Here is a 27,500-nt window from a genome sequence, read left to right as displayed (position 1 = left end):
CTCTATGATATGTTGCTCAGTGCACAGACGGCAGACATGTTTTCTCAATTCCTGTACAACCCCTCTAAAGGGGAAGTCAAGGAATAAAAAAAAATGTAATTAAATTCTGCTCTGTGCTGTATATGAACATAAAAAGCCATACTCTCCTGTCCCAATCCCCTGCAGTGCTTCTTTAAACAGTACTTGGTCCTCTGCTGCACTGTGCTCAATTGATGGCGTCCCGTTACAGCGAAGGGACCGCTGCAGCCAGTTATCTGCTGTATGTAACTCCGGATTAGCCAGTAATTGGGTAGAATGTCTAGATGTCCCTGTGATGAGACGCTGAAGCAGTGTGAAGAGTGTATCAGGGGCGGAACACCATTGAAACAGCAACTGCAGGGAATCGCATGAGGCAGATTTTTTGTTTTTATACAGCAATGAGCACATTTCAGTTTAATTTTTTGCCCCTAGACTGCTGCTTTTAAGTCAATAACAAATGGAATTTTCAATGTCTACACTCATTGTCAAAAAAAATCAAGCACTTAGAAGGAGATGTTGGAATCTAATGAAACTTTCTCTGTGTGATTGTAATGTTGATATAAGTAAGTGATTACAATATCGGAGCAAAAGGATGATGTATTGTGGAAAAATTACCCCTTAAAGGGAGTCTCTAGTACCCTGTTGTATTGCCTCTAGCTTGGACACAACATGTGATACAGGTGGGCATGGAGGCTCTAGTACCCTGTTGTACCGCCTCTAGCTTGGACACGTGATACAGATGGGCATGGAGGCTCTAATACCCTGTTGTACCGCCTCTAGCTTAGACACAACATGTGATATGGGTGGACATGGAGACCTACAAGCTCTGTATGGTATCCAATAGCATCACTCTACATTGTCTGTAACTAAGCCTCTAGAACGTGCAAACCGTCGCAGTTGACGTTCCAGATAGTGCCATACATTTTCTATTTGCAATGAATCTCGCGACAAGGCTGCCCACAGAAGTGTGTGTGGTAATCTTATGGAGACATTCCTTTGACCCCCTTGTGTGTGCGACCGAGCATTATCCTGTTGGAAAATGCCTCTTGGAAGCTGCCATGAGAGGAACACATGTGGCTGCAGGATGTCCTGGACATATCACTGAGCTGTCATTGTCCCTCGTACCACTACTAGAGGTGACCAGCTGTTGTATGTAATGGACCCCCAGACCACCACACCAGCAGGTGGGGGCAGTGTACCGCCCCGCAGCAAAGGAAGGATTGAGTTGCTCATAACTAGGTCTCCAGACACCAGCAAGGCCGTCGTCTCTGCCCAAACTAAACCTGATTCATCGCTTAGGACAATCCAGTTCCACTCTGTAGCAGTCCGGTTTCGTCGATGATGAGCCCACTGCAAACCAAGACAGTGGTTTGGTGTCAAAGGCAGTACATGTGATGAGAGACCAACTGTCCTTGGGCCAAGCATCTGGAGATGCTTCTGACACACACAAGGGTCTGTAACAATGGTGCCGCCTGTCTCTGGATGGCAGACAACAGTCAGGCAATCCTCTCTTCTGGTGGTCTGTCAAGGGAGTTCTGTGCCCGGTCGCCATATGTGCATGCCCTCATGCATCCACTGGTCCCAACACCTCCTAACAGTCTGGTCACAACAGCCCAGATGGCGGGCAGTTTGTCAATACGACCATCCAGCTTCTCACATTCCAATAACACCCCCTATCAAACTCTGTCTAATCACCACAACTCGAATCATTTACAGATCTGCCTGAGATGTGACTGCATGCTGAGTCTTGTAGCAAAACAACTCCTCCTTCTAGGGGCTTGATTTTTTTGACAGCGTTTATAATTCACTTTATTTCTAAACACATTACCCATTAATATTCAATTTCAAATACATTTTGTTTCCTCCTAGGTACGCATGCAAGCATTAAAGTGCTTTTCAGTTTTAGCTTTTGACAATCCCCAGGTATCAATGACGCTTGTAAATGGTAAGTGCGTGTGTGTCAGATATTGCTTACAACAGTACACTTTTTCACTCCAGTTTCCCTAGCGCTTTATTTTCTATTCTTGCTGTGCATGATTGGATATAGACATATTCCTCATAATCGTACATTTAAATGCAAAAGAACATTTCCCCATGAAATACAAAGAATTCTAAAAACGACCAGTGATTATATTAAATTGTCCTATGCTAACCAATTTGGCAGTGTTTGTTTCTTCAGGCCCAAAGGATCACTTTAACAAAGATGGCTGCAGTGCTTGTCTGACTATCTGATACACACCGTGTATTAGTATGCATCGGTAGTCTAAGACCCTACATGCTGCTCTGACTGGCCAGCACTGCTCGCATGGACATCACTGGTTGAACACAGCAGATGTAGTGTCTTACACACTGTGCATTAGTATGCATCATTGGTCTATCAGGCAGTCAGAGAAGCTGGTATGGCCCGGAGAGTTGCTTTAACCCACAGGAGTTGTCGCCTTGCTTCCACAGACTCCAGAATCTACCTTATGTAACAATGCATCCCTCCACTCTCCTACTAATGCATATTTAGTCAGTTTTTTGCATTTCAGGCCTTATGTTCCATAGAAAGCCTACATAATAAGGTTCTCCTCAGATGCTGTCATATTGCATTTTTTTCGCTGCTGCAAAAACTGCCATATGACTGCAACATGTGAATAGACCCTAATTGATATGCAATTTAAAGGGAAAGTCCAGACATCAAAAAAGCATCTTTAAAGTTTTTTTTTTCCCAATGAGGAATTCCATGTGTCTCACATGTGCTGGGGCTGGTCTGAACCAGGCTCTGGCTTTTTTTTTTACTAAGTTTCCTTTTACTCATACAGGCACCAGAACTTCCTGTATGATGAATTTAAACAAACTGTTCTACACAGGATCTTCACTTGGAGGGGTAAAAATTCTTATCACACTTACTGCTGATTACTAGGCAAGACCCTGTAACGCAGGTTTAATGAAGTAGATGACCTTTCAGTCTTGTGACTTTATACTTATGGTCTTTAGCTTATTTAGATGGCTATAGAGGTAAGGACAAGTACGCTGTCCTCTCACTAGGTAGAGATGGTACTATTTCTAGCTGCCCATGTCTTTTGGCATCATGTGGTTGAAAGCATAGTACTGGGGAATGTAAAGCAGGGTTAAATGTAAACAATCAGAATGGAAGGAAATGAAAGCTTTCCAACAACTCGGGCAGCATAAAAGACTTTTCTTTTTTAATTTCACTAAGAGCATGGGTATAAAACAACTGATATAGATGTTGAAACACCTACATGTTTCGAGCAGCAGATCATTTTAATGCCATGACTAAGAGCACCTGCTCGAAACATGTAGTCATTTCAACATCCTTGCCAGGTTTTTCTGTCCTTTTTTTTTTCTGAAATAAAGAAGTCATTTATGCTGCTTGAGTTGCTTGAAAACCTTTATTTATCTTCTATGCTTATCAGCAGTGGCTCTTTGCTTGCATGTACTCAGTGGGGTTGAATAGCAAGGCTGGATGAGTTCACAATTTCTCCAGTATATTAAAAAATCAGGATTTTGTCTGGTGAAAAATCAGGCAGATTACTGAACTGTGTGGAAATGAGTACAATCAGGTGGGGGTGCAGGGATATTAAAGCGTAAATGTAACTTGCTAATATATTACACATCCACTTCATGACAGCACATACAGAGAGATTGCACTATGACTTTCAGGAACAGGAAGCACAAAGTTAAAAGAAACCCTCGTGTCAGCATCCCTAGTGTTTTCCTATTACTGCAAGGACTAAAACACAGAAGAGGTACTTGGTAGTTGGTCCAGTGGCAGGATTCTAGCTGGGAAAACTTCATCAGGCGGTGTATGAGGAAATATTGGGCCTGCTCTTGCACTCCCTCTCCTTGGCTACACTGTGTTGGGTCTCTGCCTGTCAGAGCTCCCCAGCCTTGAAACATCCGTGCTGCATCTCATAGGGACTATATGCCGGGTGCTATGTACTTGCGAAGGTTACGGGTTGCCGCATGGTGGATTCTCCCCTTACAGTCTCCCGGGCGCTTGAAGGACATCAGGATCCTGGGGCCATGCAAGTATTATGGGCACATGACCACAAGTGGCCATGGCGGACCGGAAGTGACCATGGGGGAACGTCTGACAAGTCTTCCAGCGGTGGGGGACTCCGAGGCTGCTCAGTTTCCACAGGAGAAAGTATAAAAAACAGGGAAAATGTCTGTATTGAAGGTAAGACTGGTGTGACCTGCAGCACCTCTCTGATATGCTAAGCATTTACATATACCATGGAACACAGTATAGATGGTCATCAAGAAGTGGATTAAATTTGGCTCAACAGTGACATTACGAAGAATTGGACACCCCTCAAAAATCGATTAAAAAAGACCTGAAAATTTGTCCATCAGGCTGCCAAAAAGCCTACAGCAACATTAAAGGAGTTTCATGAATTTCTGGCAAGTACTGGTTGCGTAGTTCATGTGACGACCATCTTCCATATTCTTCATTTGTCTGGGCTATTGGATAGGGAGGCAAGACGGAAGCCTTTGTTAACAAAAAAAGACGTTCAAGCCCGGCTATGTTTTGCCAAAACCTACATCAAGTCTGCTGAAAGTATGTGGGAGAGCGTGTTCTAGTCCACTGAGACCAAGGGTGAGGTTTTTGGCATGAATTCCAAAAAGTATGTTTGGTGCAAAGCCAACACTGTGCATCACCAAAGAACGCCATACCCACAGTGAGGATGGTGGAGGCAGCGTTATGCTTTGGGGCTGTTTTCCGCTGCTGGAACTATGGCTTTAGTCAAGGTGGAGGGAATTATGAACCATTCCAAATATCAGTCCATTTTGGTACAAAACCTTCAGGCCTCTGCTAAAAAGCTGAAGATGAAGAGGAATTTCGCCTTTCAGCATGACCACAACCGAAAGCATAGCTCCAAATCAACAAAAGAATGGCTTCCCCAGAAGATCATCAACGGTTTGGAATGGCCCAGCTTGAGCCCCGACCTGAATCCCATTGAAAACTTGTGGGTTGATCTAAAGAGGGCGCTGCACACGAGATGACCTTACAGTCTGACAGATTGCCAAGTTAAGATGTGCCATGTTGATAGACACCTACCCAAAAAGACTGAATGCTGTCATAAAGTCAAAGGCTACATCAACAGGGTAATCGTTTTAGGGTGTTCTTATTTAAGCAACCACATTATTCTAGTGTGTTTTTGTTTTTATTCTCCTTCAATTTTTCCACCCTAAAAGATTTGAGTTTGTTTTTCAGTGGAATTGTAGAGATAACGGGTCACACCGAAGGTGGAGATAAATCTGAAATGATTCATCTTCGACAGATATTTTTTTTAACATGGCATTTTAACAGGGGTGTGTAGAATTTTTCTATTTTCTATCCACTGTATGGCTGAATCAGCTTGAAATTCATCTCAAGGAAAAAACCTCTTGAGATCAAATCCTAAATTCCATACCCTTGCTGAAATTAGTTACAAGTTTTTTGACCGATGCTTCAGCTGAGTCAGTACATACAGCCACTAGGGCTGCAGTATGTCAAATTCTGCCAGACACGCTCTTGGCTGAAGTATTGGCAGGGTGACACAGTATCAAAAACTAAGCTCTGTGGAATTCCTTTTGAAGGAAAATTACTCTTCGGTCCAGTTCTAGATAAAATATTAGAAAGGCAGCAGATAAAAGTAAGCGTTTTCCACAAGAAAAACTTTAAGAAAAAGACTTCATCCTTTCCAGGTAGGAGTCCAGATTTATAGGGAAAACTTAAAGGTGTAGTTACCCAAAAGGGGAGAAATTTTCTCCTCAATCCCATCAACCTTTAAACAAGCCATGATGCCATAAAGGTGGAGGAAATACATCATTAATATGCAGAGTAATGGCATTTCCATCATCTCAAACACTTGGACTATTATCAGAGGGTTGCAAAATAGAGTTTGCCTCTCCTTCCCCCATGAGATATGTGATCATGACACAACAATCCTTATTCCTGCAAAAACTTTAATAGAAGGAATAAAATACCTTAAAAAAATTAGAAGTAACTGTTTGTTAGCTACCTTCGGGAAAAAAAAGTAGATTGTGGGCATTATTCCCTTTTTATTTCTTTCCGTATTCCCTTTTTTCTTTCCGAACCATAATAAATCTGAAGTACCTGAACAAATCTGTTTCCTACCAGAAATTCAAAATGAAGACCATAAAGACAACCATACCTCTTATAAAGAATGCTTTTCTTTTGGCTACCCCGGACTTCCGATTCTGATAAAGAAGAAAGTCTTCCACTTTCACTCTGTAGCATTTTCCTTTGGGATTTGATTGGTTCCCAGAAACTTAATGAAGATCACGGTGGAGGTAGTGGCACTCCTCAGATTGAAGCAAATTATGACAGTCCCTTATCTGGATGAATTCCTCTTGGTAACAAATTCCGAAAACTGCTGTCATATTCAGGCAACCTGTACACTTGTACAACATGTTGGGTGAGTCCAGCTCCTTCTCGGAGGAAGATCTCTCTGGGAGTTCTACTAGAAATTCAGCGCACCTTCATGCCAGAAGGAAAAAGATTGACAATTCCGAACAGAATAAAATACTTTCCAAGGAGACTTATCTTTCTCGCTAAGCGAGGTGATGTCTCTTCTAGACTTAATGACATCCTACATGTCTGCAGTTCCATGGAGTCAGTTTAATTCAAGTGTTCTTCAAAGCTTGATACTAAAATCCTGGAACAGGTTGATCTTTTTTTTCCAGATCAAAGGATACAATTGACACCAGAAGTAAACCTCTTTCTTTGTGGGCGCATAAAGAGTCGGAATCTCAGCCAAGGCGTAGGTTCCCAAAATAACTGACGACGAATGCGAATGTCTGGGGTTCAGGAGCTCCAGTGAAAATCTCCTACTTTCAGGGCATCTGGCCTCATCACATCAGTCAACTTTCTTCCAACTTCAAAGAACTGAAAGCTGTTGGAAGCCCTAAAGGCAGGAAGTCTTCTTGTTTGAAACGAACATGTACATCTTTATTCGGACAACCTCTCTACTGGTGGGTCTTCTAAAACAGTCACAAAAAATTACATCAAAAAGGTTCCGAAAACCAGATGGTGTACTTTTTTAAGTTGCAGAAGACTGGATCTGGAGAAGTGGTTAAGTGATCAAGCTTTCGCCATTCAGGGCAGGTGGGGTCACCCTTATTATACAGTTTCAGGGTCCTAGTGAAAGGCGAAAAATACTATTTTAAGATGGCTATTAGAGAAGCCTGCATGGCTTACAAAAAGCCAGTTCCGAATACTTAAGGTCTCATTCCACAAGAGCTATGGTGACTTCCTGGCCCGAAAGATTTCGGGCCTCCATTGACCAGATATGCTGTGCAGCGACCATGGTTCATTCCTCATACGTTTTATTACGCACTATAGAATTAACATAGCTGCTGTTGAGATTTGGCCTTTGGGAAAAGGGTCCTTCATGCGGTTATCCACGCCTAATGAATTTCATTTAGTAAATGGGTGTGTGCTGTCATAAAGACGATGTACAATAAGAGACCTATCCTAACCAACTATTTGGTCTTCATGAGTCTTCCTGACAGCATCAGTTTATATCCCCCCAATTGTTTGTATTAGTTTATTACCTTTTGTTATGTCCTCTCTGTAAGTTGAAAGGCACTGGGGATGCGGAGGAGAGAGGGGTCCTTTTAACCTGTTTGTGCTTCCTGTTCCTGATGTTCATAGGGCAATCTCTCTGTATGTACAGTCATGGAGACTCGTGAAAACTGAATTAGCGGTAAGGATAATTCCCTTATTAGATCTGATTGTACCCTGCATTCGGAGATGTGTGGAGTGCTAACTCTATGTATGCACAGTGTCCAAGGCTATAGGCACTGTGATCACATGACCTCATCTAGGAAAGGTTCACCTGTATTTTGCGTTGACATGCGCTGCAGATATTTTACGCATCTCGTACTTCTGCGTTCCAACTATGCCCCATTCCATTGATAGGAAGTCACAATTGTACTTTGCTTACCACTTTCCTGTCCATAGTCTGAGCAGATTTGTTAAGCATTGCATGACTTGTAGTCCATATCAAAAGTACCCAACTTTAAAGCAGATATTTAAACTTTCTGCCTACGTTATGGGCAGAGTATGTGTTGCCCATGGCAGTGGGCTAAAAATTTGCATTTGTTACATAAGAGATAATGCTGCAGCAAATCATGGGTTCAGCCAATGTAATGACAGAGCAGTACTTCACCGTGATCTGCAGCAGCAGGTGGTTAAAGAGGAAGGGTGTTTTTTTTTTTTTTTTTGCATTAAAAGGGTTGTCTTGTGGAGATAATCCCTCTCCATTTGCCCTTTTAGTTCATATGAATATCATGTTGGGTCTGTTCTACTATACATGGGGGAGGAGGAGACTATTTGGATAAGTGAAAATGTTTGTAGTTCTTCTAATGACTCCTTAAGGCCCGTTTACGATGGACGAATGTTGGGCAAACGATGCCCGACACTCGTCGCTGCAGCGGAGTGAGTATCTCTGGCTCTCTGACAGACCGGCCAGTAGGGGGCCGGGGCGGCTGGAGGAGATGTCACTCCTTGCTCTTTCCCGCCCCTCTCCATTCACTTAACACAGCAGCCGTTCAGTAGTAAATGGAGCTGAGCGGGGAGTGAACTCTCCTCCAGCCGCCCCGCTGTGAGCCAGTGATACTGGCTCCCATGTGACAGCACGCTAGCGGGTATACACTGGGACGAGTGATGGCCATCGTTTGCCCGACATTCATCCAGTGTAATTGGGCCTACTCGCTCATTAGTTGTTAATGCCAATGCTCAATTGTTTTCATGACTAAGTCACCGTTGTTTCTCTTTTTGTAGTATTGGTTTGTGGGGAGCTATTGCCACAGATTTTTGTGAAGATGTTACAGCGGGACAAACCTATTGAGATGCAATTAACAGCCGCAAAATGGTAATAATGGTAGATGTGCAAAATTATTTTATTTCATTGTATTGTATGTTCAGAAAGGGGAAAAACTATAAAATCCAGAGGGAAGCATTAAATGAAATGTTATGCAAATGTGCAACTTGGGAGGCTAACGAACATTAAAATACACAATTTTCACTTCAAATGCACCTTTTAGTCCTGAAGTCACATGGTAACCTGACAGATCTGCAGATGGGCGATCTGGCCTTATAGTCCTACAACTCATTTAGTACACTTGGTGCAGGATTCTCAGCGATCATGTATAATGGAACTGCAATCTCTATAGGCAGTGGGAAAATATTTTTTTCCAGGTTTTGAGTGCCAAAAAATGTTTTGATTGCCATGAATTTCACCCATTGTAATATTAACCCTTTAGTGACTGCTAGAGATGAGCGAGTATACTCGCTAAGGCACATAACTCGAGCGAGTAGTGCCTTAGCCGAGTATCTCCCCGCACATTACTCGAGCGAGTAGTGCCTTAGCCGATTATCTCCCCGCTCGTCTCTAAAGATTCGGGGGCCGGCGGGGGAGAGCGGGGAGGAACGGAGGGGAAATTCCGGTGATATCAAGTTTGTACCGTTTTTTTTTTGTTTTTTTTTTAATGTTCTGCTATTTCTGTACACAAACTGTTTATTCATTTTATTTTTTAAGGTTTGCTTTCGTGTTGCCGCATTCCAAGAGCCATACCATTTTTATTTTCCCATTGACGGAGCTCTATTAGGGCTTGTGTTTTTAGGGATGAACTCTACTCTTCATTTATCCGGTCTTTTGTGAAAATATAACATTTTGATTGCTTTTTATTCCATTTTTCTTCTAGAGGCAAGATTAACAAAATCTGAAATTCTAGCATGGTTTTTGTTTTCATGCACCATGCAGTATAAATGATAAATTAATTCTGCAGACCAGTACGATTATGTCAATGCCAGATTTATATAGGCTTTTCTTTTTGTAACTTTTTCATAAGATATTTTTTTTTTTTTCAAAGGTGCTGTGAAAAGTTTTTTTTGTTTTTTTTTTGCCAGATGCATTCTACTTTCTATTCCATTTTATGGAAGGCAAAATTAGCTATTCTTGCCAAGTTTCTTTTTTCTTGTCGTGCACTGTGCCTGTTTAATAACGTACTTGTTTTATTAGCACAGTCAGGTCAGAATTCAAATGTGGAGGGCCATCAAACCATTATTTTTTTGGCAGAGCTTCCATCAGTGAGAGAACTTCACACTTATGCCCTGAGCACTGCATGGAAATGAGCGTGTGCTGTCTGATGGGTGGGATGCTCTGCCACAGCCCCTTCCCTTGATTAATGATTGTAATAAGTACAATAAGCAAATGAGAAGCTCTGGATTAAATGGTTAAAAGCCACTGCAACTAAAACACTTTTTTTTCCCATCCCTGCCCCTCTCAACTAATTGCTTGTCGCGCTCTGGAGGTGGTCTCTGTGTATTGCAGCCACTTCCATGCAATGCAGTCACTTTTCTGATACTTATCAGACATCATCATTATGGTGACAGATGTGAAAGTGAAACCAAAACTATCACATGATACATTATTTAGAGGCTATACCATTTCTTCCTGTTGAAGGGGGACAGTTTAATTTTAATCTTCTATATTCACCTAAATAAGCTACAGATCACAAGTATACAGTCAGAAGGATGAGCTGGGATCTCCTCTATTATAACTGTATGACAGGAGCTGTGCGATCATCAGTAACTGTGATAGGAGTGCCTAAGTCCCCCTGTGGGCAGTTTCTATTGTAGAGTCCATATAAAAGCACAGAGTTAGGGTGACTTCACACAAGCGTGGTTTTGTGCGTACATAGGTGCTACATAAGTGCGCACCCATGTACGTGCAAAAGCACGCTTGAATACAGATCCGTGCATTGCCTTCAATGGAGCCGCGACTGCTGCCGGCAGCTCCATTGAAGGCAATGGTCTGCCGGCACCCCTGAATTGTTTTTCAGGGAAGACATTTAAATATAAGCTCTTCCCTGAAAAACAAGCATTTTAATATAAAAAAAAAATTTACCTGTTTACCGCTGCTGTGTCCCTGCAGGGATGAAGAACATATCTGCCACATGCGGCAGATGTTTCCTTCATCTTCGCAAGGAAAAAGAATTCCCTGCTGCACCTGCCACATATGTGACAGATGCGGCAAAGGAATTTATCCCTGCGGGGAACAAAGAATTCCCTACCAGAGCTGTCACAGATGACGGCTGTGGTAGGGGATCCAGCTCCTGGCATCCTGTAATTGTTTTTAGGGAAGGGCTTTAAATATAAGCCCTTCCCTGAAAAACAAGAAAAGATGGTGATAAAAATACAAAAAATCTATACTCTCCTTTCTTCAGCTGCCGGGGCTAAGCTGTGTCCAGCCGCCTCTTTTTCTGCATTGCTGTGAGGAGTATTCAGCATTTAAAATCCCCGCCTGCTGAATGAGCTGCCTCTGGCTGCAGTGCTCAGCCAATACATCAGAGGCAGCTCTCTGCTATTGAAAGACAGCTGAGAGCTGCCTCTGATAGGTCCCTGCATTCAGCCAATCAGAGGCAGCACTCACCCATTCAACAATTCATGAATGGATGAGTGAGTACTGCGTCTGATTGGTCACAGTGCTCAGCCAATCAGAGGCAGCCCACTCAGCAGTCGGGGATTTAAAATCCCCGCCTGCTGAATACTCCTCTCAGCAGTGCAGGAGAAGAGCCGGCAGCTGAGGGGAAAGGTGAGTGCGTTTTTATTTTTATCGCCTTTTTTTCATGTTTTTCAGGGAAGAGCTTATATTTAAAGCCCTTCCCTGAAAAACAATTACAGGATCCTGGCAGCTGCATCCCCTACTGCAGCTGTCATCTGTGACAGCTGCGGTAGGGAATTCTTTATTTCCTGCAGGGATGAAGAATTCCTTTGCTGCATTTGTCACAGATGTGGTAGGTGCAGCAGGGATTTCTTCATCCCCGCCTGGAAATGGCAGCGGTGGACAGGTAGGTTTTTTTTGCTGTTTTGTTTTTATACTAAAATTGTTGATTTTTCAGGGAAGGGCTTATATTTAAAGCTCTTACCTGAAAAATAATTACAGGATGCTGGCAGCTGCATCCCCTACTGCAGCTGTCATCTGTTACAGCTGCGGTAAGGAATTCTTTATTTCCTACAGGGATGAAGAATTCCTTTGCTGCATTTGTCACAGATGTGGTAGGTGCAGCAGGGATTTCTTCATCCCCGCCTGGAAATGGCAGTGGTGGACAGGTAAGTTTTTTTTTTTTTTTTTTGTTGTTTTTGCTGTTTTGTTTTGTTTTTACACTAAAATTGTTGATTTTTCAGGGAAAGGCTTATATTTAAAGCTCTTCCCTGAAAAACAATTACGGGATGCTGGCAGATCATTGTCTTCAATGGAGCCGCCAGCAGCTGCAGCTCCATTGAAGACAATGCGTGCATTCCCTACTGTGCACGCATGTCCTATCTCTACAGGCACACACCTGTAAAATACGGACATGTGAACACACCATAGGGAATGTATTGCTTGTAATAGACTCATGTTTTTGTGCGTGCATATGCACGCAAAAAAACACGCTCATCTAAAGCCACCCTAAGTGACTAGAAAATTAACACATAACCCAAAGTCTATCTGAGCTGGTCAGATTTAAGATCACATGACCATCTGAGGAAAAAGAGGCCAGGAGTCTCCGAGAGAGAGAAATAATTGACCAAAGTAACATTAGTCCCCCAGTATGTATAAGTGGGTTAGTTACATAATGAATTTAAAAAAAATCACTGTTTCTTTCCTTTTAAATGTAATGCAGGGATTCATCAAAAATTCCTAAATACCATTTATTCAGGTGTCTTCTTTAGGCTAACTATCCTTTAGATAGTTGCTCATAAAAGTCGCTGAAGTGTACGAATGACAAGCCTTTCACTTGCTTTTGTACAGAGCAATCAATGATCGTTCATTAGTAGTTTGCTGAGATATTGTTCGTAGAGGAGATCTCCATGCTAATTCATTTATAAGTCATTCAAGTACGAACGACTGTGACTTTACACCGGAAGGCTTCTCATCAACTATTGACTTATTATTCTTTTTTTTTTTTTTTTTTAGTGAGCTGAATCGGCTGACTAGTTAACGAATTTTCACTCGTCGCTCTATTTGTAGCCGTGTACGCACGGAACAACTGTTATTTGCATTCGCTTTTTCGAACGATTGTTCGGACACTAGTCGTCCCGTGTAAAAGTACCTTTTAGTCTCTTTCTGCCAGTTAATGACAGATGAAAGTTTTTATTTTTGTTGTCCTAAATTAGATGATGTGAACATTCAGGAGAGGAGAGAAGAGCTGAAAACCAAGCTGTCAGTTCAGCCTCACTGACAGATCGCCTATTGAGATTCAGTGTGCAGCTTCTATATACAGAGATATGCAGAAGCTGCAGAAGACAAAAGATGGAAATGTTTAATTAAGCCAAAATGATTGTCAACCCAAAATACACGTATTCAAGTGGGAAAAGATTACCCCAACAATGTCCATAGCCTTTAACATTCGGCCTTCATTATTATTACACAATGTAAAATATCAAGCGCCATTCTATCATTCCTGGTGGTCTTCATAATGGGGTCAGTATTGGCAGATGGCTGGAGAGTAGAGATGAGCGAGCGTACTCACTAAGGCAAACTACTCGAGCGAGTAGTGCCTTATGTGAGAACCTGCCCGCTCGTCTCAAAAGATTCCGGTGCCGGCGGGGAGGAACGGGGAGAAAGATCTCTCTCTCACTCTCTTCCCCAACGTTCCTTCCTGCTCACTCCCGCAACTCACTGCTCTCCCCCGCCAGCACCCGAATCTTTAGAGACGAGTGGGCAGGTACTCGAATAAGGCACTACTCGCTCGAGTATTTGCCCTTAGTGAGTACGCTCACTCATCTCTACTCGAGAGCTTCGCCCTTGAAAGTCCCCTAAATAACTAGTTATTGAGTGGGGAAAGGTGTTGGGACAAATAGTTAGATGACAAAGAATACTACATAAAACTAAGTTTTTAGGACAAAAACAGCACACCATTTTGTATTCTTTATAGATTCAGATTATTTAAAGTAAACGGCACAAAGTTGATAACCGCAGTACGTACTATGTAAATCAGTAGGCTTTGTAGAAAACTGCATTTTTATGAAGAGTGACCGGCTATTATAGGGTAAATGTTTACAACATTGACCTTTATTCTTTCAGCTTAACGTACATGTGTAGAGCAGGCTCTATAAGAACGGATGACAACTGCATTGTGTTAAAAGTAAGTAATTTACAGAATCTTGCTATTTGACTAGTTGGTTGAGATACAATTGATTAAGGATATTTTGTCGTCTTCCATTCTGGGACCGGAGGGTTAGTAATATTGCCTGCCCTTCTTCCTTTCCAGCTTTATGCCCTGGATTTGCCAGTTCACTTTTGCCGTTCTTTGGTCTTCTACAATGGTCCCCTGACTACCTGATGCACACATTGGTAGTCTGACACTACACAGTGCTATGATTGACCAGCACTCCTGACATGAGCAGAACTGGCCAATCAGAAAGTGGCATTAAGCGTCTCATACTAGCAATGCATAGTGTGTAGCTGGTAGTGTCCATAGTGGTTCCACCATCTCAAAAGACCAAACGGGGACTGTGAACCAGTGGAACTGTGGGAGAAAGTGGCAGGTAATATTACTCCCCATCCCACTGGCCTTGGAACAAATTGTGTCCCCTGAAACCAGAGGATCGTTTTAAGTATAATTTGCAAAAAAGGTCTTGCAAGGGCTAGTATATGTGTGCTATACAAGGCTATGTTCCTCTTATTGTAATGTAACACAGAAATGTTCAAAACCTCTTAAAGGGAATCTGTCTTTAGTTTTCTGCTGCCCTATCTCAGGGCAACCCAAAGAAGTGGGTGACCCTGATTACAGCTGGGTCACTAACTTTTTCAAAATGTTTTTGCAGTAGTTTTCACAAATCGCTGTATACCATTTGCATTGTTCCCAGCGATGGTCCTCGATATTCCTGAGCTGCCGGCTGCCCGATCGGAGGGGCAGCCCATGAATACAAGGACTCTGCATTTAGCTTGCGCTGCAGCTGATAATTTAGTAAGTTTATGAAAACTAGTGCATGCAAAAAAGTGAATAAGACCTCGTTAGTATTGGGGCATCTGTCACTACTGATATAGGCAGCCTAACCCTGGTGATACATGGCCTTTACATTTAAACTACCTTAGAAGTGCTAGATGTGCGTTCTTGTGCATTGATAACGCCTGTAGACTAAAGTTAATGGAATGGATTGATTTATAAAAGCCACCATATTCTAGATTCTTTCTCCTAAAATCTTTCAGACTCTTCCCTGTTTGGTACGAATGTGCAACAAAGAGCGCCTTCTGGAGGAGAGAGTGGAAGGAGCGGAGACCCTAGCTTACCTTATTGAGCCTGACGTGGAGCTGCAGCGGATTGCAAGCATTACAGACCATCTCATCTCCATGCTGGCCGACTACTTTAAGTACCCCAGCTCAGTTAGTGCCATCACTGATATTAAGAGGGTGTGTATAGTCCTAGTTTTAAAGTCATTTATTTGCACAATACAGAAATATGCATTATTTTGTGTTTACATCTGCAGCATTTTTAGGCCTCATGCACAGAGCAGGACTTGTCCATGCCCACTATTGGGGAACGTCCGTGTCCTAGAGCGTTGTCTACACTGTACTAGTCAGAGCAGAAGCCATCACAAACAGTGCCTCCCACTTTGGAAGACTTCCCTAGACCATATATTACTTGAATGGCCACCATATAATACCACATCTTTGCTGCGGTAGAGATATGCTTCACTCTCCACTTCCCCTAGTAATAACCGTTGACTACTAGGGACCTCATTGGCCGACTCACAGCAGTAAGCTGATGGCCTACAGGTCCTTGGTTACAGAAGGAGTGGTCCACATAGGACCACCTCTTTCATGCATATGTCCCTGTTTGCAACCAATATATTTTAATGATTGCTTTAGTGCATCCAACATAAAAATGGACCACTGTTTGCAAACAGTCTGGACTAAAGACTATGCATCCATGTACAGTCTACAAACACATCCTATGTGTAGTCTAAGCCTGCAGGCATGTTTTACTCCATGCCGTCTGCCCATTTGTTCTTCTGTATGTTGGTTAGCAAGAATCAAAGGTTTAAGGGAAGGGACTAATACAATGGCTAGAGAATCAGGAACCATTTAGTTGTAGTCTGTAACCATGGAAACACACAGACAGTAACACAAACACTAACTGCAGACAGTAGGATATTTAATCAAGACTTAAAAAAAAAAAAAAAAAGTTGCTCCATTTTTATTTTTTATTTTTTATGATTGATCATAATGATATAAAAATGTAAATTAGATTTTCAGGAATTAAAAGTGGCATTTTGGGGCTGAAACCACTTATTACATTAGTTGTGTTGAGCTATTTAAAGTTGTTTGGTCTTTGGCAAACAGCTGAAAGTTGTTAGTAAATTTGGCAACTAAACCTAATTTGCAATCAGGGTTACATAATTTTGATTGCAATTGTATACAAAAACAGGTGATTCTTCTTGACGGCGGGGTTTCCATCTCAGTCAGCCAATAGAAATGGCAGTACCCGTCTGTGTGACAAGCCAGAGGTGGCTAGGATTATGGAAATGGCTGAGCTTGCTGTTCTTTGCTGCTTCTGTAACTCCTATAGAAGTAAACGAGAGCTACAGAAATGACGTAGAACGCTAGCTAAGCTGCTTTTGCATCCTGGCCACCTTTTGGCTGTGGCATAATGACGGATATTTTCATTTCGGTCATGACCGATGAGATGGGAATACATTCCCTTTTAAAGGAGTTAGGCCAAGAGCATAACCCCTGTTTTTATGCTTGGGACCCCCCTCTATGACACTGAATGGAGAGACTCCTGTTCTGCTACGTCCTAGTATTACAGGTTGCCTGTTCATGTGAATAGCCATCCTGTAATATTACCTTTGTCCTGCAGAGGATGCTGCAACGGAAATCCTTGGTTGGCGGCAGCTTCCCCTGGCAATATCAGCTGTTCGCCCAGGACCCCACATTCTGGGAGGGGTAGGGTATGTTAACACAACCCCTTTTTACGTATTTATTTCTGTGACATAAATCATACAGATATATAACTAATATATTGACATAAGTGATTTGGCTACAACATTAGTAGAGGACATTCCGGTAAGACCATGGGCTGCACAAACTTATATGGCATCGGTAGCAAAGCAGTCCTCCATTCACGTAAATTTACTGTACAGCACTAGATTTCTTATAGAGTTTGCAGAGGTTGTCACGTATTTGTGCTTGTATGTTTAGACTGCAGTGCATAGAGGGTACACTTTAGTCCCCTGGGTTTCTGCTCAGTAGTCGGCACAAACCTGTCCTCTTTCCCCCCTCTTCTTTCCCTGGTGTTTTACAGCACCATGAAACAGAGCAATCTGACACTGAGGACGCAGACTCCAGAGGGGCTATAGATGAGTCCCAGTGCACTGCAGCCTTTCTAACCTTTCCACTGTCACAAATGACCCAGCAAACACAACTTGTCTCAACACCGACTTCAGAGGAAAAGGTGGGTATATATTACTTGTACAGCTTGATAGGTAGGTGCTTGAGTGGATGTGGCATCACTGCAGCGTAAGCTAAGCACAGAGAGAACCCCTGAAAGTTTAAATCTATTAAAATATATGAAAGTCGCCAATTGCTGATGGAAGGGCATATTTTTTTTACTATGGCAAATGTGTAGTGCGGCTTACAGCCAACAGCTTATGGCAAATCGGACTGTATATTTACTTTTTAACTTTCTGAGAAAAAGAGCAGGTTCTGTTTTCCAAGGTTTAGTATTAGATGGTGAGAGCTTGAGTGTTTATTAAGTGTTCCCCTATAGCCGGCTTGACTTGCCTTTATTTTAAAGTAAAGCTCCGCTCTTGATACGTTGTTTTTTTTTTTTACTTCTTGGGTACAAATAATGAAGCAGACAATTTATTGTAGGCTTCATTCACCCTGTCTCCTGAAATACATATCAATGTGCCTGTAGACTTTAGTAGGCAAACCTCTATCAAAAGCTGGATTTGTTAAAGGGAACCTGCCATGTAAAAAATGCCCCCATTCCACAGGCAGCAGCGGTCCTCTCAGTGGTTGACAGCTATTTCTGTTTACGCAGTCCTACTCGGTAGTCAATCACTGATAGGACTGCCCACTAAGCTCCGAATGAGCAGATTTGTAAGTTAATAAAATGGTAGTTATACTGAAGGTTTTTCTACAAAACTACCGTATTTTTCGGCGTATAAGACAACTTTTTAACCCAGGAAAATCGTCTCCAAAGTTGGGGGTCGTCTTATACGCCATACTAAGTACTGTAGAAAAAAGAAAATCAATACTCTCCTCCTGCGGCAATCTGTGATTATCTTCGGCACCTTCTGTAGGCTGTCGCTCCCTCCTCCATGCCGACAGAGCATTGCTTTTTGGATGCAGGGCTTGAATGCCCCGCCTCCAGAAAGCTAATGCTCTGATTGGCTAACTCAGCCAATGAAAGCCGGGACTGGGTTAACCAATCACAGCCATTCAATGACATCATTGGTCTTCAACGTTTTGGGGACACGACAACAGTCAAACTGGTAAGCACTTGATGGGAACGTCACTTTGCAACCCTGGACTCTCCCTAGCAGCGCTGTTGGCTGAAACACATCACTCAATGTATGAAACTCAAATTTTATGATTTTATGGCGGTGGTGAGGATGTACCAAATCTAATGACACCAAAATCATCCACCAATGGTCACGCAAAGGGGTCAAAGTGTGGGGCAAGAAAAAGCCTGTAGGGTTTTTTATATTGGATAAGACTCTATTCACTTGTCATTTCTCTAATGATGTCTGTCTCTGCAATACAGTGCCATACAAAGGCATCCAATTACTGCCTACAGTATGTATAGCATATGTATATTACATATACATGTAATATACAATGTCGGAGGCTGTTCTGCATTTGCATATTACACTATACAGTATAGCACTGCGGAGCTGAGCTGTCCTGCATAGTGTAATATACATATGCAGAACAGCCTCCGACATTGGAGAGCTAACCTGTCTCGGACCTCACACGACATCAGAGCTATGTAGAAAAATCGAAGTGTCTTCCAAGGTCCGACACTGGGTTGGAAAGGGTTAATACAATAAAACCCATTGTAAACCAACCGTGGCACAGAAGGCTATCGCAACGCATTAAATCTTGAGTTGGAGGGAGGTTTTAGATGAGACGACTGTCACGCGTTTAAGTGCCAGCCAGCGATCCCAACAACTGTCACTCCTGTGCTTTCACACAGGAGCGATAGTCGTTCAGTGGATGGAGGCAGAGCGCACCTGAGATCTCTTCTGGCCGCCCGCCTCCAATCCTAAAACTGCCTGTTTTATGGTGAGTGAGAAGTCGCTCACTAGTCATTCCGTTTCTGTGAGCTGCGGTGGAATGAGATAACTACTGAACATCTTGCTCAGAGCTGTGCTTCCATGGGCCAACAGTCGCCCGTAATCGCTTGTTTGAGCTATTATTCGGGTGAAGATCGGCCTATTTAAAAGTACCCAAAGTCTGTTACATCTGTATCAGTCTTCGCAGTACCTCCGGTTCTATAACATGCTGCCTGTAGAACGGGCTGCTGCATTTTTAATGGAACAGGTTCCCTTTAATAATCTACAGCCCTATTGCGCTTTTCAATGCTCTTGTAAACACCGTATACACTTTTATTGTATACAAGCATACGGTTGCATAAGTCTGTCCATGTGTTTCCCAGGACCCTTTCAAGCATATACTTCTAATTTTGGCCTTTTTTTGAAATACTCGACCAATCTCACAGCCCTGTTTTGGTGGAATGCTTGTATATGAAATCTTTGCTCCAGTATCCTCCAAGAAGGAATGGGGGAAAAGTATGAAATACTTGGCACTATAAAGGGAGTTGAGGAGGGAGTGTCAGGATTTGTAAATTGATCGGATTTAAAGGGATTTAATAGAAGAGAAACAGGTAAGTTATCAAACAACCCCTTCTTGAACGTGGCCCCAGGAGGAGCTTCAGCCGGACGGATATTTTCTCCTACAGCGCTACTGCAGTGAACGGATGTTGTATTACATGGGGGCTGTTCATGTAGTACAATGACGGCTCGAGCTGACTAGACCAGGAGCTGCTCTTATAGAGCACATTTAGTGGGGGATCCTCATCTGTGATGCCCTGCATATGAACAGAGCATTCCTTCGTGACATACCGGTTTTTTATATTAACAGTTACTACTACCATGGTTATTGCGCAAATAACTCCTTTAACAAGAAGGAGCTTCTGTTGAACACCCTAAGGCTGGTTCACATGGAGCGGAGTTGCTGTGGAATTTCCGTGCGCTTTCTGCACAGAAATTCCGCCAGCAATTTTTATCCTGAGATAAATTAGCAAAATGGATGGGATTTGCAAAAATGTCATCCATACGCTGCGGAGAAGCAGTTGCGGCCAAGGCGCGCTGAAACTGACTTGCCATGCGGAATTCAAAGCTGCGACATGTTAATTTTATCGCCGTCTCTGCTGTAGCCATCTCTCCTTTCCATGGTGAGAGATGGGCGCAGCGGAATGCAGGCGGTGAAACTGCTTCAAAACTTGCGCCAAACGGTGTGTGACTTTTGAAGCTGCATTCCTGCTGCGGAAATCTTGCGGTATTTTCGTATGGTCATTCCACGGGATTTACGCCCCGTGTGAACCCAGCCTAACACTCCAGGACGTACATTTGCGTCATGAAGGTTCGGGGTTTGTATGGAGGCAGATCGTGGGGTCTATCCTGCTTTATACAATGCAGGTACCAGATGTTTCTTACAGCTGATGCCTGCCCACATCAAAACTGCCACTTATCACAGCCGTTAACCCTTTAAATGCTGCCATCAATTTTGACAGCGGTATGTAAATGCTGCGATCAGAGTTCCGGGGTTCCAAATGGTCTCTTGCGATAAGATCGAGGGGTGCCGTTTGGTTGCCATGGCAGCTGGGGGCCTTCTGAAACCGCCCAGGGTTGCCATTTCAAATTGCCTCTATCAAGCCATGCCTGTAGTGTGGCTTGATAGATTGCCAGATTGTCAGATCGAAGTATAATGTAATACTATGGTATTACATCATACTGCAGCTATGATCAAACCAATGCAAGTTCTATGTAAAAATCAGTTTTAAAGTTGTTGTTTTTTTGCCATATTTATAATGAAAATCTAAATCTATAAAAAAAACCTATTCGACATCCCTGCGTCCATAAAAGCCCGATCTATTAACAAAAATGCATTATTCGTCCCCACAGTGAACGTCCTCAAAAGAAAAATAACACCAAAATTGTGCCTTTGTTTTTTTGATCAGCCAGTGTCCAAGAAAAATGTAACTAAACAGCGATCAGAAACTCATATATAGTGAAAAAAAGGATACCAAAAGAAACTAGAGATTGCCCCGCAAAAATTGAGCCCCTGCACAACTATGTCAATGGAAAAATAAAAACGTTATGGCTGTCAGACTATGGCGGCAGAAAATATTTTTTTTCCCCAAAGATATTTTATATTTTAACCCTTTCCAATCCATTATCTGATGTCTAAAGACATTCTGATTGAAGCCTGTACAGCTCCGATGTCAGAAGACGTCCGGCAGGGTATTCTTACTGTAGATTACTGGCCGCTCTGTTGTTGGGGGGGCCTCTCCAGCATGTCCTATACCGCAGTACTGGCTCTAGCCAGCAGATGGCCCCATTGTATAATGGTAGAAAGAGGAAGCCCCCTAGGAAACCCTGAATCTAAAATTGAATTGCAAAGGGTTAAAAGTCATACAGCAAAGAAAAAAAGGACTGTATAAAACTTGGTTTCGTCGTAATCGTACTGACCCATGCAATAAAATTATGTCCTTTTCACTGCAGTCTGTACACCATAGAAACAAGACTCCCCCCTCCCCAAAGACAGCGGAATTTTTTTTTTCTCCATTTCATTTTTCTAAAGTTTTTCAGTAGATTATATGGTACCAGTAAAAAAAAACATCTCGTCCCACAAAACACAAGCCGTCTGACACTTACATTGATGGATAAATAAGAGTTATGATTTTTTGAAAGTAGGGAGGAAAAAACGAAAATGGAAGGGGAAAAAAAAGGAAGCCCTGCGTCCTTAAAGGGGTTAAATGTAATTGCGCTTAAGATGTTCATGCTGCCTTTTTTTTTTTTTGGGAGGAGGGAGGAGATGGGTTAAAGAAAGTTTGCCACCTTTCATACAAAGGTGAATGGATCCCAGTTAAATAAAGGAGAAAATTACCGAAGTAAAGATGTGACTTTGCCCCGGCTTTGAGAAAAATGACTATTGTGACCGCGGCGTAATGTCTGTGTGAGACGTGGCCTTTGGATGGATCTTTTTTTCCAATTTGCACTAAGCCGGTCTAGACAAGCAGGAGACCCTATTTTTGCACCTTCGGCTTCCTGGCTCTGTTGAGCTGTAGGTGTTGCTTCTCCCCAGGGCACTAATAGTGCCAATGTCTGTAAGAGAACATGTAGACGCTTTTACAATGCGGTCAGTTTTGTATCCTAACCAGCGGGTCACAGCATTTGGGGGTAACCAATAGAAACGTCCGTGGTGTTGAATAAAGAATTGTATTCTCTTGGAAGTCTGGCCAAATGTCCAAATATTTTTAGGCCTGTTCACATCTACCCCAGAGGTTACAATCAGTACCTGATTTCCATAAGAATAGCGCTGCATGGTCCTGTAAAATGCCGACCAGTAGCTGAACGGACCTCATTATGGTCAATGGGATCCGTTCAGCGCCATTTACTTCCATCATATGACTTTTCAGTTTCCCTGCTCCCGTAACCGAGCCGAAAAATGCAATTCAGAGCTAGTGTGAAGCAGCCATTAGCGCTCCTTGCGTGTGTGGTACGGTTTTTATTGCAAGTGTGTCAGTTGCTTTGGTTTACGTTCACACAAGCAGTTTTCTCCCATGATGGTTGTGTATTAAAAATATCAACTACTAATTGTTATTTCTGACTTTTATATCACTAGCGTCTACTGCTGGGTGGAAGGATGTATTCTACACCTACATGCATGCACAGCAGTATTTAGACGCTACCGTGTCTTTATATATAAAGGGATATTGAGAATTTAAAACTTTTTTCAATATTGAGCTAGAACAAAAGCTGAAGCCCCCACCGGCACGGCACGGGTCCCCCTGTCATCATTAAAATGCTTGTGTGGATGTCTTATCAGATTTGCGAGTAACCGATTAGGATGACGTTTAACAGAGTGTCTTACAGTATTCTTTCTTATCCTTCTTTCTTTTCTAATATCAGCTTGATCATGATTTAAAACATGCCCACGAGCTGCGCCAGGCGGCCTTCAAACTATATGCATCCCTGGGAGCCAATGATGAAGACATCCGGAAGAAGGTGAGTCTGGGAGAGGGCCGGCCTCCCGTTCTGTCCGCCAGCAGGCAGGGTTTGGCACCCACCTGAAAAGCTCTCCAGGAAGAGAATTACCAGTGACTGTCATGTGTAACGCCAAAGTCAGAGACTATGAGGTAACAGAAGAATGAATTAATGAGGCCCTTGGGTTTTTTTGCTGGTAGAAACGTAGGCTAGAGAACTATTACTAATTAGCTTTTCTCTGTTCAGTTTCAACCGTGCATATTCCGCATGAGCAAGTTCAAATGCACCTTTTTCTGTAGAGGTTACGTTATCCAATACTCCCGAGTGATAACTCTACAGTGTCGTAACTGTCCAAAGCTGGTGAAAACAGCCGAATACAGTGAGCAGTAGGGTGAATGCTCAACGGTCTTGCTTTGAAACTCTTCTTTACTGCCGTCATGTAGTGAGGAGGAACATACAGGGTTCATGGCCTCCATTCCTCTGGATAGGTGATAAATGTTCACGTTTTAGGCCTCATGTCAATGGGCAGATTTTCACTGCGAAATCCGGAGCAATAACCATCCTTAGCATGCTATGGAAAAATGATTTTTCATCCCATTGTGGTTTCCACTCGTGGATGAAAATTTGTATTATGCTCCATTTTACTGAGGTTCCCGCACGGACGGCTTCCATTGAAGTCAATGGAAGATGTCCGATTCACGGCCCATCCGCAATTGTCATAGCGGACCGGCCACAGATTCCATGGGTAAACAGGAGTTTAAAAAAAAGCTGTACTGCGCCGGCAGGTACTTCTGCACACAGGAAAAAAGACGCAGACATGTATACCGGGTCGCCGGGCATGGGTGGATTCCGTGAAGGATTCCCCATTGGAATCCGTGTGTGCCTGTGGACATGAGGCCTCAACCAGTTAATTATATCCATGTTCTTCCAGAGATCATATACGGGAAACCTGCACTAGACCAGGGTTTACTGATTGATGTAGCAGAGCAATCTTTAGTACACTACACTCTTGTGGCTGGACTGGCCGTGAATATGGACGATATGTCACCACCACCTTATTGTTTGTTAATGAACAAGGTGACGTAGGCTGGCTTCAAGTGATCAGATTCCTATTGCAGAATTCACGGTCAGCGTCCACACTGAGGATCCATGGCAAATCATATGCATTGAAAGGTATGTACTTTCGCTTTTTCCTTCACACTTGCGGAAACGAATTGCGTATTCTGCAAGAGGAGGAAAAATCGCACCATGCTCTATTTTGCTGCAGTCTGCCTCCACTGAAGTCATCGGAGGCCGTCCAACCCACAGCCTATCCGCAATTGACATTGTTTTTCCCGCATCAGCACAAATATTTAGCCAGCCCCCATTAGCCAGAAATAATGAGGACCTCTTACAAAAAGTGCCACCTGGTCTGGCCTGGCCACCTACAGCCATCTGTCTAACTAGCATGTTAACCTTATTTTGTAGTGGCTAATGCTGGGTAAGTCCATGGCCATCTACTATGTCAGTATTAGCCAATACCAGGGGTTTCGGACCACATGGAAAATTTGTAGTGGATTTTCAATGTAGAAAATCCGTAACAGGGACAGTACAATACTTTTTGAATAGGATTGTCAAATTCCCATTCATACAGCGGATTCCTCCACGAAGGAACCACATGGATCATCAGGTTTTGGAAAAAATCATTACATAAAAGGTTTTTTTTATTTTGGTAAGGCAGCAGCTCGTTTATTTCTCCAAAACCAGCGTATTTGGGAAAACATGACTTTTTCTGTGGTTGTTTTTCATAGTTTGTATGGCCAGACGTTCAAGTCTATAGTAAACTCGTACATGTACTACAAACTGTGTTTTTGTTTTTCTTGTGCCTTTTTGGTAGTGTTCATATTTTTTTTTTTTTTTTTTTAAGAAAAGCTCCGAGGAATTGAAATCCTTGTATCTTATATAACTGCAACATATCTGCACTCTGCCGTGATTATCACTATTTACTTTTAGCCTAAAATCACACATTGAGAATTTGATGCTGAAAGCCGCCTCACACCCCACTGAAGTGGAAACAATCTGCACAGATTTTTGTTTGTGCCACGATCTACGAAAATCAAAATGTTCATTATTCCTGCCGCTTCCCCATGGAAAAACCCCGGATTAGTTCAATCAGCCTTGGATTTCTGCTGCAGATTTTCCAGTAAAAATGCACATTATATTCGCCATAGGCGAATTTCAGCCTGTCCCCAATACGGCACACAGTCTTATTTCCCAATCTCAGACACACAAAAACTCGGGGCACTTTTATAGTAAGCCAATAAACCTATCTGTATATCCCTGGAGTGTGGGAGATCTGCATACACGGGGGAAACTGAGGACATGCAAACTCCATGCAGATGCTGCCCTGGGTTGTATTTGAACAGTACTACAAAGCACCAGTACTACCCACCTATACACCGCACTGTGTTCTCTGCATGTTGGGGAAATTTATTATGATTGGCATTTTAAATGCTGGTCTTAATATAATTTCCGACGGCACGCGATGCACCTATCTTCATGTATTAGGTGCATCTCGGCTCCTCCATGCGCCTACACTGAAATCTACGCCAGCTAGAAGCTAGTGAATATTTCTGGTATAATTCACACTAGTTTCTTGCTTTAAGTTATACATAAACATGTCGTCTTGGGGCAGCTATGCCCCCTTTTCTGAAACATGGCACAAGAATCAAAAACCAGAACATTCTTGCACAAATGGGGCTTCCTCCAAATGTTATGATTTTTTTTTTTTATGCCGAAAAACTAAAGTATTTGTATTTAACCAATAGCGCCATAAGACCGTCTTCCCTAATGTTAGTAACCCCAACTTTCCTGTAACACGGTATACCCTGTTAATTAATGTATTAACATTCATTGATTAATGGGGTACAACACCCCTTATATTGGTAATGGAGTTCTCTAATATACACACTTAGGTTCTCTGTAAAAAGAGTTTTAGATTGTGTAGAGAAGTGTTTTTCCAACCTTTTTATCCTTGGAGCACCTCTTGGCAACAAAAATGTTTTCCCTTGGGACCACCCACCCTAAAAAAAAATTACTAAAGACACCTCCCTTAATAATCACATCTAGAGCTTCACTATTCCTCCCCATCACAGTTCAGTCACATCCAGCATTTCGACAACCCTCAATCATCTACCCCCTTCCCCTGCTGTAATATATGGGTGACCAATACTCCTAAAACACCCCCTTCCTCCCTCCACACTGCTATATACACGTTTGCTCAAAACTCATTTCCTCCCAGAGAAAGGTTTGCGTTACACTACATTCACACAGGTGAGAGCGATATCGCGCTCGCCAACTGGCGTTTTTCACGCAGGTGCAAGCTGTTTTTGATTTAAAAACTCGTCGCATTACTTCTGTGAAATTGCGATCCTCAGGCCCGTGTCTCACTGCACCCCTGGCAGGTTCTCACGGTGCCTCTGCACTCTTGATGGGTTCCTGTGGCACCTTACTTGGGAATCGCTACTCTGGAATTTTCAGGATCCAGAGCGGGAAATGTTTTGCTTCTCGTCATTCTTGGACTTTTTTACATGCAGTGTTATTTTTTCCTTCACGTAGCGGAAATTCTGTGGGAAAGTCCACTAGATGGACGACACCCCCCCCCCCCCCCCATCTGATGTATTCTGGCTTGAAATGGTTTAAGGGGTTGGGCTATTTAGACAACATGTGCCTTATTAGGGGGGCATAGTGGGTTAATAGACTTGTGCCTTACCCCTTAAAAGGCTGCATTTGCACAGAGCGTTACTTGTTGCAGTTTTGAACATCCGAAAATAACCATGTTTAAAGACTGGATGCCGTTTTTTCAATTAGTGAATATGCATTTCTAAAACTGCATGGTTTTTACATGGTTTGTTCTTGTGGTTCCAAACCACAACACGTAGCCACAGCTGAACATGCTGACAGTAGTCACGTGGCCACGTTCCACTTGACCAAGGCTGACTCTCTTCTGGTCACATAGCTTGGGGCTAAAGAACCGCATTTGACTATGTGGCAGGTAGACACAGCAGGCACAGCCTATTGCTCATTAGCACACTAATTGCCAGTGACATGCTCCAGAAATACAGCATGAAAATGTAAAGCCCCGTTTAGACACAACGATTATCGCTCAAAATTAGCTTAAAATACATGTTTTGAGCGATAATCGTAGAGTACATTT

At 42.7% G+C, this 27,500-nt stretch overlaps 1 protein-coding gene across 3 annotated transcripts in view; it reads left to right on the top strand.

The window, feature by feature from the left end:
- ARMC8 (armadillo repeat containing 8) overlaps nt 1-27,500 on the top strand; it is a 99,046-nt gene that overhangs the window by 23,126 nt on the left and 48,420 nt on the right. The window contains exons 8-13 of one of the 3 annotated variants that reach the window (XM_066575679.1): nt 1,888-1,963; nt 8,819-8,909; nt 14,109-14,169; nt 15,237-15,437; nt 17,332-17,481; nt 23,231-23,326. In XM_066575679.1, the coding sequence (XP_066431776.1) occupies nt 1,888-1,963; nt 8,819-8,909; nt 14,109-14,169; nt 15,237-15,437; nt 17,332-17,481; nt 23,231-23,326 (675 nt within the window). The remainder of the gene's footprint in view (nt 1-1,887; nt 1,964-8,818; nt 8,910-14,108; nt 14,170-15,236; nt 15,438-17,331; nt 17,482-23,230; nt 23,327-27,500) is intronic. The other 2 variants (XM_066575677.1, XM_066575678.1) reach the window with 2 other exon arrangements.

Source organism: Eleutherodactylus coqui, chromosome 8 (assembly GCF_035609145.1).
Source record: "Eleutherodactylus coqui strain aEleCoq1 chromosome 8, aEleCoq1.hap1, whole genome shotgun sequence".
NCBI classification, from domain to species: Eukaryota; Metazoa; Chordata; class Amphibia; order Anura; family Eleutherodactylidae; genus Eleutherodactylus; species Eleutherodactylus coqui.
This window is presented reverse-complemented; position numbering and strand designations above follow the sequence as displayed.